The sequence below is a fragment of the Mustelus asterias genome, chromosome 14 (assembly GCF_964213995.1).
Source record: "Mustelus asterias chromosome 14, sMusAst1.hap1.1, whole genome shotgun sequence".
NCBI classification, from domain to species: domain Eukaryota; kingdom Metazoa; phylum Chordata; class Chondrichthyes; order Carcharhiniformes; family Triakidae; genus Mustelus; species Mustelus asterias.
Window position 1 is genome coordinate 2,499,408 of NC_135814.1, and position 17,701 is coordinate 2,517,108.

General features: G+C 47.9%; 1 protein-coding gene across 7 annotated transcripts in view; it reads right to left on the reverse strand.

The window, feature by feature from the left end:
• tns1b (tensin 1b) overlaps positions 1-17,701 on the reverse strand; it is a 668,363-nt gene that overhangs the window by 115,054 nt on the left and 535,608 nt on the right. For all 7 annotated transcript variants that reach the window (XM_078227754.1, XM_078227753.1, XM_078227751.1 and 4 more), the window contains one exon: positions 14,023-14,139. In XM_078227754.1, the coding sequence (XP_078083880.1) occupies positions 14,023-14,139 (117 nt within the window). The remainder of the gene's footprint in view (positions 1-14,022; positions 14,140-17,701) is intronic.

Genomic DNA, 17,701 nt, shown 5'->3' on the forward strand with positions numbered 1-17,701 from the left:
CTTTAACTTGGTGTTGTGAGACTTCTTACTGTCTTTCTAATCAACCCACATTACTCTATGTGATTATTTGATGGCACTGAATTATTACGTCAAGATGCATAGAGGTAACATTATGAATCATACCCCAGTGAGAGTCATTGTCGGTGGAACTGTATTCCAGTGAGTGTCAGTGTGAGTGGAACTGTATCCAGTGAGACTCTGTGTGTGTGGAACTGTATCCCAGTGAGGGTCAGTGTGTATGGAACTGTGTCCCAGTGAGGGTCAGTGTGGGTGGAACAGTATCCCAGTGAGGGTCAGGGTGTGCGGAACTGTATCCCAGTGAGAATCAGTGTGGGTGGAACTGTGTCCCAGTGAGGGTCAGTGTGTGTGGAATTGTATCCCAGTGAGAGTCAGTGTGTGTGGAACTGTATCCCAGTGAGAGTCAGTGTGTGTGGAACTCTATCCCAGTGAGAGTCAGTGTTTGTGGAACTGTGTCCCAGTGAGATTCGGTGTGTGTGGAACTGTGTCCCAGTGAGAGTCAGTGTGTGTGGAAGTGTATCCCGAGTGAGAGTCAGTGTGTGTGGAATTGTATCCCAGTGAGGGTCAGTGTGTGTGGAACTGTATCCCAGTGAGAGTCAGTGTGTGTGGGACTGTATCCCAGTGAGAGTCAGTGTGTGTGGAACTGTATCCCAGTGAGAGTCAGTGTGTGTGGAACTGTATCCCAGTGAGAGTCAGTGTGAGTGGAACAGTATCCCAGTGAGAGTCAGTGTGTGTGGAACTGTACCCCAGTGAGAGTCAGTATGTGTGGAACAGTATCCCAGTGAGAGTCAGTGTGTGTGGAACTGTATCCCAGTAAGAGTCAGTGTGTGTGGAACCCGTACCCCAGTGAGAGTCAGTGTGTGTGGAACTGTACACCAGCGAGAGTCAGTGTGTGGAACTGTATCCCAGTGAGAGTCAGTGTGTGTGGCACAGTATCCCAGTGAGAGTCAGTGTGTGCATGACTGTATCCCAGTGAGAGTCAGTGTGTGTGTGGAACTGTATCCCAGTGAGAGTCAGTGTGTGTGGAACTGTATCCCAGTGAGAGTCAGTGTGTGTGGAACGGCATCCCCGTGAGAGTCAGTGTGGGGGGGACTGTATCCCAGTGAGAGTCAGTGTGTGTGGCACAGTATCCCAGTGAGAGTCAGTGTGTGCATGACTGTATCCCAGTGAGAGTCAGTGTGTGTGTGGAACTGTATCCCAGTGAGAGTCAGTGTGTGTGGAACTGTATCCCAGTGAGAGTCAGTGTGTGTGGAACTGTATCCCAGTGAGAGTCAGTGTGTGCGGGACTGTATCCCAGTGAGAGTCAGTGTGTGTGTGGAACTGTATCCCAGTGAGAGTCAGTGTGTGTGGAACTGTATCCCAGTGAGAGTCAGTGTGTGTGGAACTGTATCCCAGTGAGAGTCTGTGTGGAACTGTATCCCAGTGAGAGTCAGTGTGTGTGGAACCCGTACCCCAGTGAGAGTCAGTGTGTGTGGAACTGTATCCCAGTGAGAGTCAGTGTGTGTGGAACCGTATCCCAGTGAGAGTCAGTGTGTGTGAACTGTATCTCAGTGAGAGTCAGTGTGTGTGGAACTGTGTCCCAGTGAGAGTCAGTGTGTGTGGAACTGTATCCCAGTGAGAGTCAGTGTGTGTGGAACTGTGTCCCAGTGAGAGTCAGTGTGTGTGGAACTGTATCCCAGTGAGAGTCAGTGTGTGTGGAACTGTACCCCAGTGAGAGTCAGTGTGTGTGGAACTGTACCCCAGTGAGAGTCAGTGTGTGTGGAACTGTATCCCAGTGAGAGTCAGTGTGTGTGGAACTGTATCCCAGTCAGAGTCAGTGTGTGTGGAACTGTATCCCAGTGAGAGTCAGTGTGTGTGGAACTGTATCCCAGTGAGAGTCAGTGTGTGTGGAACTGTATCCCAGTGAGAGTCAGTGTGTGTGGAACCCGTACCCCAGTGAGAGTCAGTGTGTGTGGAACTGTACCCCAGTGAGAGTCAGTGTGTGTGGAACTGTATCCCAGTGAGAGTCAGTGTGTGTGGAACTGTATCCCAGTCAGAGTCAGTGTGTGTGGAACTGTATCCCAGTGAGAGTCAGTGTGTGTGGAACTGTATCCCAGTGAGAGTCAGTGTGTGTGGAACTGTACCCCAGTGAGAGTCAGTGTGTGTGGAACTGTATCCCAGTGAGAGTCAGTGTGTGTGGAACTGTATCCCAGTGAGAGTCAGTGTGTGTGGAACAGGATCCCAGTGAGAGTCAGTGTGTGTGGAACAGGATCCCAGTGAGAGTCAGTGTGTGTGGAACTGTATCCCAGTGAGAGTCAGTGTGTGTGGAACTGTATCCCAGTGAGAGTCAGTGTGTGTGGAACTGTATCCCAGTGAGAGTTAGTGTGTGTGGAACTGTATCCCAGTGAGAGTCAGTGTGTGTGGAACTGTACCCCAGTGAGAGTCAGTGTGTGTGGAACTGTATCCCAGTGAGAGTCAGTGTGTGTGGAACTGTATCCCAGTGAGAGTCAGTGTGTGTGGAACTGTATCCCAGTGAGAGTCAGTGTGTGTGGAACTGTATCCCAGTGAGAGTCAGTGTGTGTGGAACTGTATCCCAGTGAGAGTCAGTGTGTGTGGAACTGTATCCCAGTGAGAGTCAGTGTGTGTGGAACTGTACCCCAGTCAGAGTCAGTATGTTCGGGATCACAGTGATGTGAAAGGTAATTGATGCTGAATTTTAATCTAAGTGTGAGACGCTCTTGTAACCTTCAGACCTGCAGCTGAGTTGTGATGTGGAATATGTCAAAAAGATTAAAATATTTGTCTTACTTCAAAATCTGCAAGTAAATCTGAAATATTTCCTGATGAAAGCAGATTTATATTGCTGTGTAATTCTGACCAGCCCCCTGTTAACCCCGCATGCCCCCTACATGCACCATCGTGCAGTCATGCCACCTCCACGCTCCACCGCCTGTGCCCTCCGCTCCCCTCCCCCATGCTCCCTGGCGCACAGTCCCATACCTGTTAGTTATTTGATGTTGAAAGTCCTCCCGCAAACAGACAGCAATCAGAAAAACCCGACAGCTATCAGCGTGTCAAAGTTCTGGCTGAACTTTCTCTGCTGTGATCCTCCCTCTCTCTCGATCAAGTCGACTGTTTTGCACACGGCCAGAAAATGCCACAGGGTGTTGTCTGTGCCAAGGAAGCCAGTTTGTTCAGAATGAGCAGGCCCGGCACCCTCTCCCTCTGTGACTATTCTCAGCCACAGTGTGTTCCTCAAATGCTCCTGCTAAAGGACTCAGTCACACACAAATATACACACACGCACACACACACACACACACGGTGCCTGCCTCTTGCCTTCTGTTGCTGACGGACTGGAGGGAAATGCAAGGTCGCAGTGCTTTGGGAGTCTTGTCACTGAGCAGAGTTTCCGTCGGACACTCTGCCTTTATCCATCGGTCGGCTGCTAACCTAAAGGCAGTCACAGCAGCAAGTGAAATCATCTGTCAGAGACAGATTGGGTTACAGACTGGCTAATTAAAGTCAGATCTATAACACACCCCTGCATAGGAATGAATCAAATTGAAAGAAAGTCTGTTTTTCGTTAACCTCGTCCAGCCTTTGGCATGAAGGAGTAAGTGGGCGCATAATATCGAGCAACGTCACTCGCAAGCTTGCTTTTATCCCTCTCTGTCTAAAACTCCCTCTTTTCTTGCCTTTCTACATTTTTAATCTCTCATTACTCATTCTCTCTTCCGATCGCTTTCTGTCTACCTCTGTATCCTCTCTCTCTATCCTCTTTGTCTCTCACTTTCTCCCTATCTCTTTCTGTCTCGCCCTATCCCTTTCCCTGTCACCTAATTGCTCTCTCAGTATCAATCTTCCCCCTCTCTATCCCCAGCTATCTATTTCTCTCCCTCTTCTATATCTCGCTTTCCTCCATTCTTTCTCTCTGGCATAGATCAGCGAGATAGTTAACATATTTTCCCAAAGGTAGGGGAAACCAAAACTGAAGGGCAGAGGTTTCAGGTGAGAGGGAGAGATACAAAAGGGTCCAGGGGGGCAATTTTTAAAATAGAGGTTGGTGAGTGTCTGGAACGAGCTGCCAGAGGTCGTAGTAAAGGCGGGTACAATTTTGTCTTTTAACAAGCATTTGGACAGTTACATGGGTAAGATGGGTAGAGAGGGAAATGGGCCAAATATGGGCAATTGGGACTAGCTTAGTGGTTGAAAAACAGGGGTGGCAAGGACAAGTTGGGCCAAAGGGCCTGTTTCCATGCTGTAAACCTCCATGACTCTATAATTCTATCTGTCCCTTTCTCAGACGCTTCTTCTTGGTCTGTCGCAGTATCAGCTGGTTTTTGAGGGAATGGGAGAATGAGAGTAGGGAGCCTGGAACTTGCGATAAGATGGTGATGGACGATCTTGTGCAGGGTTCCAAGAGCCAGACTTCCATCTGGAACAGCTGGCTGGCTGCAGCAGTGAGTAACCACCAAGGATTTTATCCAGCAAACAGCTCCCCATCAGACTTTGACAAGGTCCCTCATGGCAGACTGGTGCAGAAGGTGAAGTCACATGGGATCAGAGGTGAGCTGGCAAGGTGGATACAAAACTGGCTCGGTCAAAGAAGACAGAGGGTAGCAGTGGGAGGGTGCGTTTCTGAATGGAGGGCTGTGACAAGTGGCATTCCTCAGGGATCAGTGCTGGGACCTTTGCTGTTTGTAATATATATAAATGATTTGGAGGAAAATGTAACTGGTCTGATTAGTAAGTTTGTGGACGACACAAAGGTTGGTGGATTTGCGGATAGCGATGAGGACCATCAGAGGATACAGCAGGATATGGATCAGTTGGAGACTTGGGCGGAGAGGTGGCAGATGGAGTTTAATCTGGACAAATGTGAGGTCATGCACTTCGGAAGGTCTAACACAGATAGGAAATATACAGTAAATGGCAGAACACTTAAGTTTGGATGGGCAGAGGGATCTGGGTGTACATGTACACAGGTCACTGAGAGTGGCAATGCAGGTGGAGAAGGTAGTCAAGAAGGCATACGGCATGCTTGCCTTCATCGGCCAAGGTATTGAGTTTAAAAATTGGTAAGTCACGTTGCAGCTTTATAGAACCTTGGTTAGGCCGCACGTGGAATACAGTGTTCAATTCTGATCGCCACACTACCAGAAGGATGTGGAGGCTTTGGAGAGAGTACAGAAGAGATTCACCAGGATGTTGACTGGTATGGAGGGCATTAGCTATGAGGAGAGGTTGGAGAGGGTGTAGGAGTAGAGTTAAGAGAGAAATCAGGAGGACAAAAAGGGGACACAAAATCGTTTTGGCAGATAAGGCAAAGGAGAATCCAAAGAGCTTCTACAAATACATAAAGGGCAAAAGAGTAACAAGGGAGAGAGTAGGGCACAGGTACAGAAGAGTAGGGTACAGGTACAGAATTCCCTAAAAGTGATGTCACAGGTGGATAGGGTCGTAAAGAGTGCCTTTGGTACATTGGCCTTTATAAATCGGAGTATCGAGTATAAAAGTTGGAGTGTTATGGTAAGGTTATTTAAGGCATTGGTGAGGCCGAATTTGGAGTATTGTGTACAGTTTTGGTCACCTAGTTACAGGAAGGCTGTAAATAAGGTTGAAAGAGTGCAGAGAAGGTTCACAAGGATGTTGCCGGGACTTGAGAAGCTGAGTTACAGAGGGAGATTGAATAGGTTGGGACTTTATTCCCTGGAGTGTAGAAGATTGAGGGGAGATTTGATAGAGGTGTATAAGATTTTGATGGGTATAGATAGAGTGAATGCAAGCAGGCTTTTTCCGCTGAGGCGAGGGGAGAAAAAAAACAGAGGGCATGGGTTAAGGGTGAAAGGAGAAAAGTTTAAAGGGAATATTAGGGGGGGCTTCTTCACGCAGAGAGTGGTGGGAGTGTGGAATGAGCTGCCGGATAAAGTGGTAAATGCGGGGTCACCTTTAACATTTAAGAAAAACTTGGACGGGTTCATGGATGAGAGGGGTGTGGAGGGATATGGTCCAAGTGCAGGTCAGTGGGTTGGCACAGACAAGAAGGGCCAATAGGCCTGTTTCTGAGCTGTAATTTTCTATGGTTCTATGGTTCTAGGGCCTCTTAAGGATCAACAAGGTAATCTATGTGCAGATCCACAAGAGATGGGCGAGATCCTAAATGAATATTTCTCATCAGTATTTACTGTCGAGAAAAGCATGGATGTTAGGAAACTTGGGGAAATAAATAGTGGTGGCTTGAGGAGTGCAAATATTCCAGAGAAGGAGGTGCTGGAAGTCTTAAAACGCATCAAGGTAGATAAATCCCCGGGACCTGATGAGGTATATCCCAGGACATTGTGGGAGGCTAGGGAGGAAATTGCGGGTCCCTTAGCCGAGATATTTGAATCATCGATAGTCACGGGTGAGGTGCCTGAAGATTGGCAAATGTTGTGCCTTTGTTTAAGAAGGGCTGCAGGGAAAAGCCTGGGAACTACAGGCCAGTGAGCCTCACATCTGTGGTGGGTAAATTGTTGGAACGTATTTTGAGAGACAGAATCTACAGGCATTTAGAGATGCAAGGACTGATTAGGGACAGTCAGCATGGTTTTGTGAGTGGAAAATCATGTCTCACAAATTTAATTGAGTTTTCTGAAGGGGTAACCAAGAAGGTAGATGAGGGCAGTGCAGTTGATGTTGTCTACATGGACTTTAGCAAGACCTTTGACAAGGTACTGCATGGTAGTTGTTGCATAAAGTTAAATCTCACGGGATCCAGGGTGAGGTATCTAAATGGATACAAAATTGGCTTCTTGACAGAAGGCAGAGGATGGTTGTAGAGAATTGTTTTTCAAATTGGAGGCCTGTGGCCAGCGGTGTGCCTCAGGGATCAGTGCTGGGTTCACTGTTATTTGTCATTTATATTAATGATTTGGATGAGAATATTGGAGGCATGGTTAGTAAGTTTGCAGATGACACCAAGATTGGTGGCATAGTGGACAGTGAAGAAAGTTATCTGCAATTGCAATGGGATCTTGATCAATTGGGCCAGTGGGCTGACGAATGGCAGATGGAGTTTAATTTAGACAAATGCGAGGTGATGCATTTTGGCAGATTGAACCAGGGCAGGACTTACTCAGTTAATGGTAGGGCATTGGGGAGAGTTACAGAACAAAGAGATCTAGGGGTACATGTTCGTAGCTCCTTGAAAGTGGAGTCACAGGTGGACAGAGTGGTGAAGAAGGCATTCGGCATGCTTGGTTTCATCGGTCAGAACATAGAACATAGAACATAGAACATAGAACATTACAGCGCAGAACAGGCCCTTCGGCCCACGATGTTGCACCGACCAGTTAAAAAAAAAACTGTGACCCTCCAACCTAAACCAATTTCTTTTCGTCCATGAACCTATCAACGGATCTCTTAAACGCCCCCAAACTAGGCGCATTTACTACTGATGCTGGCAGGGCATTCCAATCCCTCACCACCCTCTGGGTAAAGAACCTACCCCTGACATCGGTTCTATAACTACCCCCCCTCAATTTAAAGCCATGCCCCCTCGTGCTGGATTTCTCCATCAGAGGAAAAAGGCTATCACTATCCACCCTATCTAAACCTCTAATCATCTTATATGTTTCAATAAGATCCCCTCTTAGCCGCCGCCTTTCCAGCGAAAACAATCCCAAATCCCTCAGCCTCTCCTCATAGGATCTCCCCTCCATACCAGGCAACATCCTGGTAAACCTCCTCTGCACCCTCTCCAAAGCCTCCACATCCTTCCTGTAATGTGGGGACCAGAACTGCACACAGTACTCCAAGTGCGGCCGCACCAGAGTTGTGTACAGTTGCATCATAACGCTACGACTCCTAAATTCAATCCCCCTACCAATAAACGCCAAGACACCATATGCCTTCTTAACAACCTTATCTACTTGATTCCCAACTTTCAGGGATCTATGCACACATACACCTAGATCCCTCTGCTCCTCCACACTATTCAAAGTCCTCCCGTTAGCCCTATACTCAACACATCTGTTATTCCTACCAAAGTGAATTACCTCACACTTCTCCGCATTAAACTCCATCCGCCACCTCTCGGCCCAACTTTGCAACCTGTCTAAGTCTTCCTGCAAACTACGACACCCTTCCTCACTGTCTACCACACCACCGACTTTGGTGTCATCAGCAAATTTGCTAATCCACCCAACTATACCCTCATCCAGATCATTAATAAATATTACAAACAGCAGTGGCCCCAAAACAGATCCCTGAGGTACACCACTTGTAACCGCACTCCATGATGAATATTTACTATCAACCACCACCCTCTGTTTCCTATCCGCTAGCCAATTCCTGATCCAATTTCCTAGATCACCCCCAATCCCATACATCTGCATTTTCTGCAGAAGCCTACCATGGTGAACCTTATCAAACGCCTTACTAAAATCCATATATACCACGTCCACTGCCTTGCCCCCATCCACCTCCTTGGTCACTTTCTCAAAAAACTCAATAAGGTTAGTAAGGCACGACCTACCTGCCACAAAACCATGCTGACTATCACCTATCAATTCATTACTCTCCAAATAACTATAAATCCTATCCCTTATAATTTTTTCCAACATCTTGCCGACAACAGAAGTGAGACTCACCGGTCTATAATTCCCGGGGAAGTCTCTGTTCCCCTTCTTAAACAATGGGACAACATTCGCTAACCTCCAATCTTCTGGTACTATACCAGAGGCCAACGACGACCTGAAGATCAGAGCCAGAGGCTCTGCAATCACTTCTCTTGCCTCCCAGAGAATCCTTGGATAAATCCCATCCGGACCAGGGGATTTATCTATTTTCAGACCCTCCAGAATATCCTGCACATCCTCCTTATCAACTGTAATACTGTCTATTCTACTCCCTTGCAACCCAGTGTCCTCCTCAGCTATATTCATGCTCCTCTGAGCATAGTATACAGGAGTTGGGATGTCCTGTTAAAGTTGTACAAGACATTGGCAAGGCCACACTTGGAATACTGTGTGCAATTCTGGTCACTCTATTATCGAAAGGATATTATTAAACTAGAAAGAGTGCAGAAAAGATTTACGAGGATGCTACCGGGACTTGATGGATTGAGTTATAAGGAGAGGCTGAATCGACGAGGACTTTTTTCTCTGGAGCGTAGGAGGTTGAGGGGTGATCTTATAGAGGACTATAAAATAATGAGGGGCACAGATCAGCTAGATAGTCAATATCTTTTCCCAAAGGTAGGGGAGAGAAAATTAAAGTGCATAGGTTTAAGGTGAGAGGGAAGAGATACAAAAGAGTCCAGAGGAGCAATTATTTCACACAGAGGGCAGTGAGTGTCTGGAACAAGCTGCCAGAGGTAGTAATAGAGACAGGTACAATTTTGTCTTTTAAAAGGCATTTAGACAGTTACATAGGTACGATGGGTACAGAGGGATATGGGCCAAATGCGGGCAATTGAGATTAGTTTAGGGGTTTTAAAAAAAAGGGTGGCATGGACAAGTTGGGCCAAAGGGCCTGTTTCCATGCTGTAAACTTCTATGACTCGATGACTCTAAACTTGGTTTGTTCTCACTGGAACGGCAGAGGTTGAGGGGCGACCTGATAGAAGTCTATCAGATTATGAGGAGCATGGATAGAGTGGATAGTCAGAAGCTTTTTCCCAGGGTGGAAGAGTCAATTACTCTGGAGCATAGGTTTAAGGTGCGAGGGGCAAGGTTTAAAGGTGATGTACGAGGCAGATCTTTTACACAGAGGGTGGTGGATGTTTGGAACTCGCTGCTGGAAGAGATAGTGGAGGCAGATACGGGCGCCTTGACAAAAACATGAATAGGATGGGAATGGAGCGATATGGTCCCCGGAAGAGTCGGGGGGGTTTTACTTCAGTCGGGCAACATGGTCGGTGCAGGCTTGGAGGGCCGAAGAACCTGTACCTGCACTGTAATTTTCTTTGTTCTATGTTCTTTGGACGCTGGGTCGAAACGGTCCTGATGGAGCAGCAAGCTCAGGCTGTGTGGAGAATCTCAGAATGGAGCGGGGCAATGGGAGGAAGGAGATTAGCAGCTATTCAGAACATTTCTTCATTGTTCAGCTGGAAATGGTCAGGTCGTCGTGAAGCAGAACACATTTCAGGGAGAATAATTTCTCCATCAATGTAGTTCTAGTTGGAATGGCAGCTGTCGCACTCCTGCTGCCGTAACAGAGCAACAATTCCACCACAATGGCAGCCGGCGCTGGGCTTATCAATCTTGCTGAAAGGACTTCACCAGGATTCCCAAGGCAGCCGCAGTGAGGGAGTGCCGCACTGTCAGAGGGTCAGTATTGAGGGAGTGCCGCACTGTCAGAGCGTCAGTACTGAGGGAGTGCTGCACTGTCAGAGGGTCAGTGCTGAGGGAGTGCCGCACTGTCAGAGGGTCAGTATTGAGGGAGTGCCGCACTGTCAGAGGGTCAGTGCTGAGGGAGTGCCGCACTGTCAGAGGGTCAGTACTGAGGGAGTGCCGCACTGTCAGAAGGTCAGTACTGAGGGAGTGCCGCACTGTCAGAGGGTCTGTACTGAGGGAGTGCCGCACTGTCAGAGGGTCAGTACTGAGGGAGGGCCGCACTGTCAGAGGGTCAGCACTGAGGGAGTGCCGCACTGTCAGAGGGTCAGTGCTGAGGGAGTGCTGCACTGTCAGAGGGTCAGTACTGAGGGAGTACCGCACTGTCAGAGCGTCAGCACTGAGGGAGTGCTGCACTGTCAGAGGGTCAGTACTGAAGGAGTGCTGCACTGTCAGAGGGTCAGTATTGAGGGAGTGCCACACTGTCAGAGGGTCAGTACTGAGGGATCGCCGCACTGTCAGAGGGTCAGTACTGAGGGAGTGCTGCACTGTCAGAGGGTCAGTACTGAGGGAGTGCTGCACTGTCAGAGGGTCAGTGCTGAGGGTGTGCCGCACTGTCAGAGGGTCAGTACTGAGGGAGTCCTGCACTATCAGAGGATCCGTACTGAGGGAGTGCTGCACTGTCAGAGGGTCAGTACTGAAGGAGTGCTGCACTGTCAGAGGGTCAGTATTGAGGGAGTGCCGCACTGTCAGAGGGTCAGTACTGAGGGAGCGCCGCACTGTCAGAGGGTCAGTACTGAGGGAGTGCTGCACTGTCAGAGGGTCAGTACTGAGGGAGTGCCGCACTGTCAGAGGGTCAGTGCTGAGGGAGTGCTGCACTGTCAGAGGGTCAGTACTGAGGGACTGCTGCACTGTCAGAGGGTCAGTACTGAGGGAGTGCCGCACTGTCAGAGGGTCAGTACTGAGGGAGTGCTGCACTGTCAGAGGGTCAGTACTGAGGGAGTGCTGCACTCTTGTTCCAAACGTAAATCCAAAGGATTAATTCTTGCTGCTGGGTTTCCTGCTGTCCACATGTAGTTGACCCCAGGCGATGCTGGGATGGTGCTGATACCATCAGAGCCACTTAATTTTTCAGCACCTTGCCACCATAAATCAGGACAGGGATATCAGAAAAGCCACCTGTCTGAAAGTTAAAACCTTCCAGTGTTGTCAGCACCAAAGGGGCGCCCTTTCAGAATAGCAGGGGGAAACATGAGCTCAGTGATATCTTTACACACTTCCTGCAGAGCACATAGCTAAAAGTTACTGCAAAGGCAATGACAACATCCCAATGTTAGATTGAAGCCCTGCGCTTCAGAACTAACCGTGCCCCCAGTACAGCTACAACACTGGCATCTACCCGGTAATGTGGAAAACTGCCCACCTTTGTCCTTTACAGAACACAGCAGGAAATCACTCGATCAATGAAGAAAGGTGTTCTCAAAAGTTTTTAGGGTTGGGCAATAAATGCTGGCTTATCCAGCGACATCCAAACGAATTAATAAAAATAAAGAGAATGCCCTCTCAGTGCTGTTGGGGAGGGAGTTCCAGGATTTTGACCCAGCGACAGTGAAGGAATGACAATATATTTCCAAGTCAGAATATTGAGTGACTTGGAGGGGAACCTCCGGGTGATGGTGTTCCCAGGCATTTGCTGCTCTTGGCCTTCAAGATCAGCGGTCTCCAAACTTTTCAGTACGAGGGCCACACCGTATATTTTACACATTTTCGCGGGCCAAAGAAAAAAATTAGTTTTATCAATGAATGAATATTTCAAGTTGCTGCGGGCCAGATGTGACCCGCGGGCCGTAGTTTGGAGACCCCTGTTCTAGATGATGGAGGTTACAGGTTCAGAAGGCGCTGCCTAAGGAGCATTGGTGAGTAGCTGCAGTGTTAGAAATTATGGGCAGCACAGTGGCACAGTGGCTAGCAGTGTTGCCTCATAGCACCAGGGGCCTGGGTTCAATTCCAGTCTCGGGTCACTGTCAGTGTGGAGTTTGCACATTCTCCCCATGTCTGCATGGGTTTCTTCTGGGTGCTCCGGGTTCCTCCCACTGTCCAAAGGTATGTGGGTTAGGTTGATTGGCCATGCTAAATTGACCCTAGTGTCAGGGGATTAGCAGGGTAAATACGTGGGGCTACGGGAATCGGGCCTGGGTGGGATTGTGGTCGGTGCAGACTCGATGGGCCAAATGACCTCCTTCTGCACTGTAGGGATTCTATGAAATTAAGTTGTGAAGATTTTTTAGAGAACACTGGTTTAACCTGAACTGGAATCAGTTGGTTGAATTCTCGGCAGCACATTGAAGGAAAGAACAAATTTCTGGTTGCAGAGATGATGGAATTCAGAATAAGTTGGAGAATTCGGGCCTGTTCCCCCCAGCGAGGGTTAACAGGCAGTTTTCAAAGTAATGGTTTGGATAGAGAGGATTGGTGCAGGGATCAAGGAACGGCGGATATTGATTTCAGCTGATTGGTAAAAGCAGCAAAAGAAATATGTGGAAAATGGTTTTTAAAACAACGAATCGTTTGGATCTGGAATGCACTGCCTGAGAATTTGGTGGAGACAGATTCAATTGAAGCATTCAAAAGAAAATTGGAGAATTATCTTAAGTAGAAACCGTTGCAGGTAATTTTTCAAAAATTTTATCACACGACATGGGTGTCACCAGCGAATCCAGCATTTTTATTGCCCATTCCTAATTGCCCTTGAGTGGACGGTGGTGAGGTTTACAGGGAAAATGTAGGAGACAGGAACTAGGTGAGTTACTCATGCAGAGAGCTGGCATGCTGCTGTGCAGAGGGACCTGGGTGTCCTTGTGCAGGAATCTCAAGAAGTTGGTTTGCAGATGCAGCAGGTAATTAAGAAGGCAAATGGAATTTTGTGCTTCATTGTTAAAGGGATGGAATTTAAAAACAGCGAGATTATGTTGCAGCTGTATAAGGTGCTGGTGAGGCCACACCTGGAGTACTGTGTACAGTTTTGGTCTCCTTACTTGAGAAAGGATATACTGGCACTAGAGGGGGTGCAGAGGAGATTCACTAGGTTGATTCCGGAGTTGAGAGGGTTGGATTATGAGGAGAGACTGAGTAGACTGGGGCTATACTCATTGGAATTCAGAAGAATGAGGGGAGATCTTATAGAAACATATAAGATTATGAAGGGAATGGATAAGATAGAAGCAGGGAAGTTGTTTCCACTGGCAGGTGAAACTAGAAGGGGGCATAGCCTCAAAATAAGGGGAAGCAGATTTAGGACTGAGTTGAGGAGGAACTTCTTCACACAAAGGGCTGTGAATCTGTGGAATTCCCTGCCCAATGAAGCAGTTGAGGCAACCCCATTGAATGTTTTTAAGGCAAGGATAGATAAATTTTTGAACAGTAAAGGAATAAAGGGTTATGGTGAGCGGGCGGGTAAGTGGAGCTGAGTCCATGAAAAGATCAGCCTTGATCTTACTGAATGGCGGAGCAGACCCGAGGGGCCAGATGGCCGACTCCTGCTCCTAGTTCTTACGTTCTTATGTCCTCCAGCTCTATCAATGCGCCAACGTTGCAGACAGTCCAGTGACAACACACTGCTCATACAGCAGTGGCCTGTGGAGCTCTAACAATATTCATACAGCAGGAAGCTGCAGGTGGGCAGAAACTGTTTAGGTTGCAATCTTCTTACCTTCTGCTTGGTCCTCTCGCTGGGCATTGAAGTTCTCATAGGAATCCCATCGGATCAAGGGGTCAGCAGTGTTGTAATCCACAGACACACTCGGCCCATTTTCCAGGTGTTCCATTCCTGTCACATTATCAGGTAAGAAAGACGATTATTAGACAGAGAGCATCGAGAAGATTGCTGAGTGCCAACAGTCACTGATAGATACCCATTCAGCACCCTCACTGCTTGTCCCAAGTTAGCAAAACACAGTCAAACAAGGAAGAAGGGAACACACGATAAATTCCATCAGGAGCCAGAAGACAATGGAAACTGTATCCCAGTGAGAGTCAGTGTATGTGGAACTGTATCCCAGAGAGAGCCAGTGTGTGTGGAACTGTATCCCAGAGAGAGTCAGTGTGTGTGGAACTGTATCCCTGTGAGAGTCAGTATGTGTGGAACTGTACCCCAGTGAGAGTCAGTGTGTGTGGAACGGTATCCCAGTGAGAGTCAGTGGTGTGTGGAACTGTATCCCAGTGAGAGTAAGTGTGTGTGGAACTGTATCCCTGTGAGAGTCAGTATGTGTGGAACTGTATCCCAGTGAGAGTAAGTGTGTGTGGAACTGTACCCCAGTGAGAGTCAGTGTGTGTGGAACTGTATCCCAGTGAGAGTCAGTGTGTGTTACTGTATCCCAGTGAGAGTCAGTGTGTGTTACTGTATCCCAGTGAGAGTCAGTGTGTGTGACTGTATCCCAGTGAGAGTCAGTGTGTGTGGAACTGTACCCCAGTGAGAGTCAGTGTGTGTGGAACGGTATCCCAGTGAGAGTCAGTGGTGTGTGGAACTGTATCCCAGTGAGAGTCAGTGTGTGTGGAACTGTATCCCAGTGAGAGTCAGTGTGTGTGGAACCCGTACCCCAGTGAGAGTCAGTGTGTGTGGAACTGTATCCCAGTGAGAGTAAGTGTGTGTGGAACTGTATCCCTGTGAGAGTCAGTATGTGTGGAACTGTATCCCAGTGAGAGTAAGTGTGTGTGGAACTGTATCCCAGTGAGAGTCAGTGTGTGTGGAACTATATCCCAGTGAGAGTCAGTGTGTGTGGAACTGTATCCCAGAGAGAGTCAGTGTGTGTGGAAACTGTATCCCAGTGAGAGCCAGTGTGTGTGGAACTATACCCCAGTGAGAGTCAGTGTGTGTGGAACTGTATCCCAGTGAGAGTCAGTGTGTGTGGAACTGTACCCCAGTGAGAGTCAGTGTGTGTGGAACTGTATCCCAGTGAGAGTCAGTGTGTGTTACTGTATCCCAGTGAGAGTCAGTGTGTGTTACTGTATCCCAGTGAGAGTCAGTGTGTGTGGAACTGTATCCCAGTGAGAGTCAGTGTGTGTGGAACTGTATCCCAGTGAGAGTCAGTGTGTGTGGAACTATATCCCAGTGAGAGTCAGTGTGTGTGGAACTGTATCCCAGAGAGAGTCAGTGTGTGTGGAAACTGTATCCCAGTGAGAGTCAGTGTGTGTGGAACTGTATCCCAGTGAGAGTCAGTGTGTGTTACTGTATCCCAGTGAGAGTCAGTGTGTGTGGAACTGTATCCCAGTGAGAGTCAGTGTGTGTGGAACTGTATCCCAGTGAGAGTCAGTGTGTGTGGAACTGTATCCCAGTGAGAGTCAGTGTGTGTTACTGTATCCCAGTGAGAGTCAGTGTGTGTGGAACTGTATCCCAGTGAGAGTCAGTGTGTGTGGAACTGTATCCCAGAGAGAGTCAGTGTGTGTGGAAACTGTATCCCAGTGAGAGTCAGTGTGTGTGGAACTGTACCCCAGTGAGAGTCAGTGTGTGTGGAACTGTATCCCAGTGAGAGTCAGTATGTGTGGAACTGTATCCCAGTGAGAGTCAGTGTGTGTGGAACGGAATCCCAGTGAGAGTCAGTGTGTGTGGAACTGTATCCCAGTGAGAGTCAGTGTGTGTGGAACTGTATCCCAGTGAGAGTCAGTGTGTGTGGAACTGTATCCCAGTGAGAGTCAGTGTGTGTGGAACTGTACCCCAGTGAGAATCAGTGTGTGTGGAACTGTATCCCAGTGAGAGTCAGTGTGTGTGGAACCCGTACCCCAGCGAGAGTCAGTGTGTGTGGAACTGTATCCCAGTGAGAGTCAGTGTGTGTTACTGTATCCCAGTGAGAGTCAGTGTGTGTTACTGTATCCCAGTGAGAGTCAGTGTGTGTTACTGTATCCCAGTGAGAGTCAGTGTGTGTGGTACTGTATCCCAGTGAGAGTCAGTGTGTGTGGAACTGTATCCCAGGGAGAGTCAGTGTGTGTGGAACTATATCCCAGTGAGAGTCAGTGTGTGAGGAACTATATCCCAGTGAGAGTCAGTGTGTGTGAAACTGTATCCCAGTGAGAGTCAGTGTGTGTGGAACTGTATCCCAGTGAGAGTCAGCTGATGGTATTTTCTGGTCCTGTCATAGTGGGGGAGGGGTGTAAAATGGATCGAACTGGTCAAATGTCTATTGATTTTGCGGAACCAGTAAATCCCAACAGCGAGAGGGGCTGTTAAATTCCACCCAATGTCTCCCCCTGTCGCACCTTCACTGGAGCTGGAGGGGAAATAAGCAATTAACTGCACTCCATTTTCTGATGACAAATTTCCCTCTCCTAAATCACTGATTGGGTGGATTTTACCCAACATTGCAGCACTCACTTTTAAGTCGGTGTTACTATAATCGGCACTGTGTGTCTGCCAAAGCGAACCCCTGGGGATTTGTATGCATGTGTTTTGATAAACTTCATAACAACATTGTACATACAGAGGCCATTCTGCGCACGATGTCTGTTCCATCAACCTTGTTTACCATAATTGAGCCTCAGCATCCAGAGCCTTTTATTTATTGAGTGAAAAATGTTCCCTGATTTCCTTCTTGAAAATCATACTCTTCCTTCAATGTACCCAACTCATCTTGTTGTATGTTGGAGTAGACTCGAGGGGCTGAATAGCCTACTCCTGCTTCTATGTTCCCATGTTCATAATTGTTCTGATAACCTGCCACAGTTCAGGCTGAGCGCCACTCAGTAGAATCTAGTTTCCATCCCATCTTCTGATCTGGGTTGTGGGGGGAGAGGTTCAGCGTGCTCTGACCCATAATGCAGTAACTCCTGTTCGGAAGAACGTATTGGGGCTTGTATGTATGCATGTCCATGTGCATGTCACAGCACGCACTTGTGTGTTTAAGCATGGGGCTTTCTGGAGAGGCCAGGTTTAGTCTGGACTATAGTGCCTCCTGTATGGGCTGAATAATGAAGGAGATGCCAGTGGCGTTAATGTCACTGGAATAATAATCCAGAGACCAGGAAAATGGCTTCAAATACCACCACAGCAGCTGGTGGAATTTGAATTCAATGAATAAATCTGGGATATAAAGCTAGTCTCAGTAATTTATTTCTTATTCATTCATGGGACATTGAGGTCGCTGGTTGGCCAGCATTTATTGCCCATCCCTAGTTGCCTTTGGAGGACAGTTGAGAGTCAACCACTTTGCTATGGATCTGGAGTCACATGTAGGACAGACCGGGTAAAGATGGCACATTTCCTTCCCTAAAAGACATTAGTGAACCAGATGGGTTTTTCCAACAATTGACAATGGTTTCATGGTCATCATTAGAGTCAAATTCCACCTTCTGTCGTGGCGGGATTCGAACCCAATTCCCCAGAACATTAGCTGAGTTTC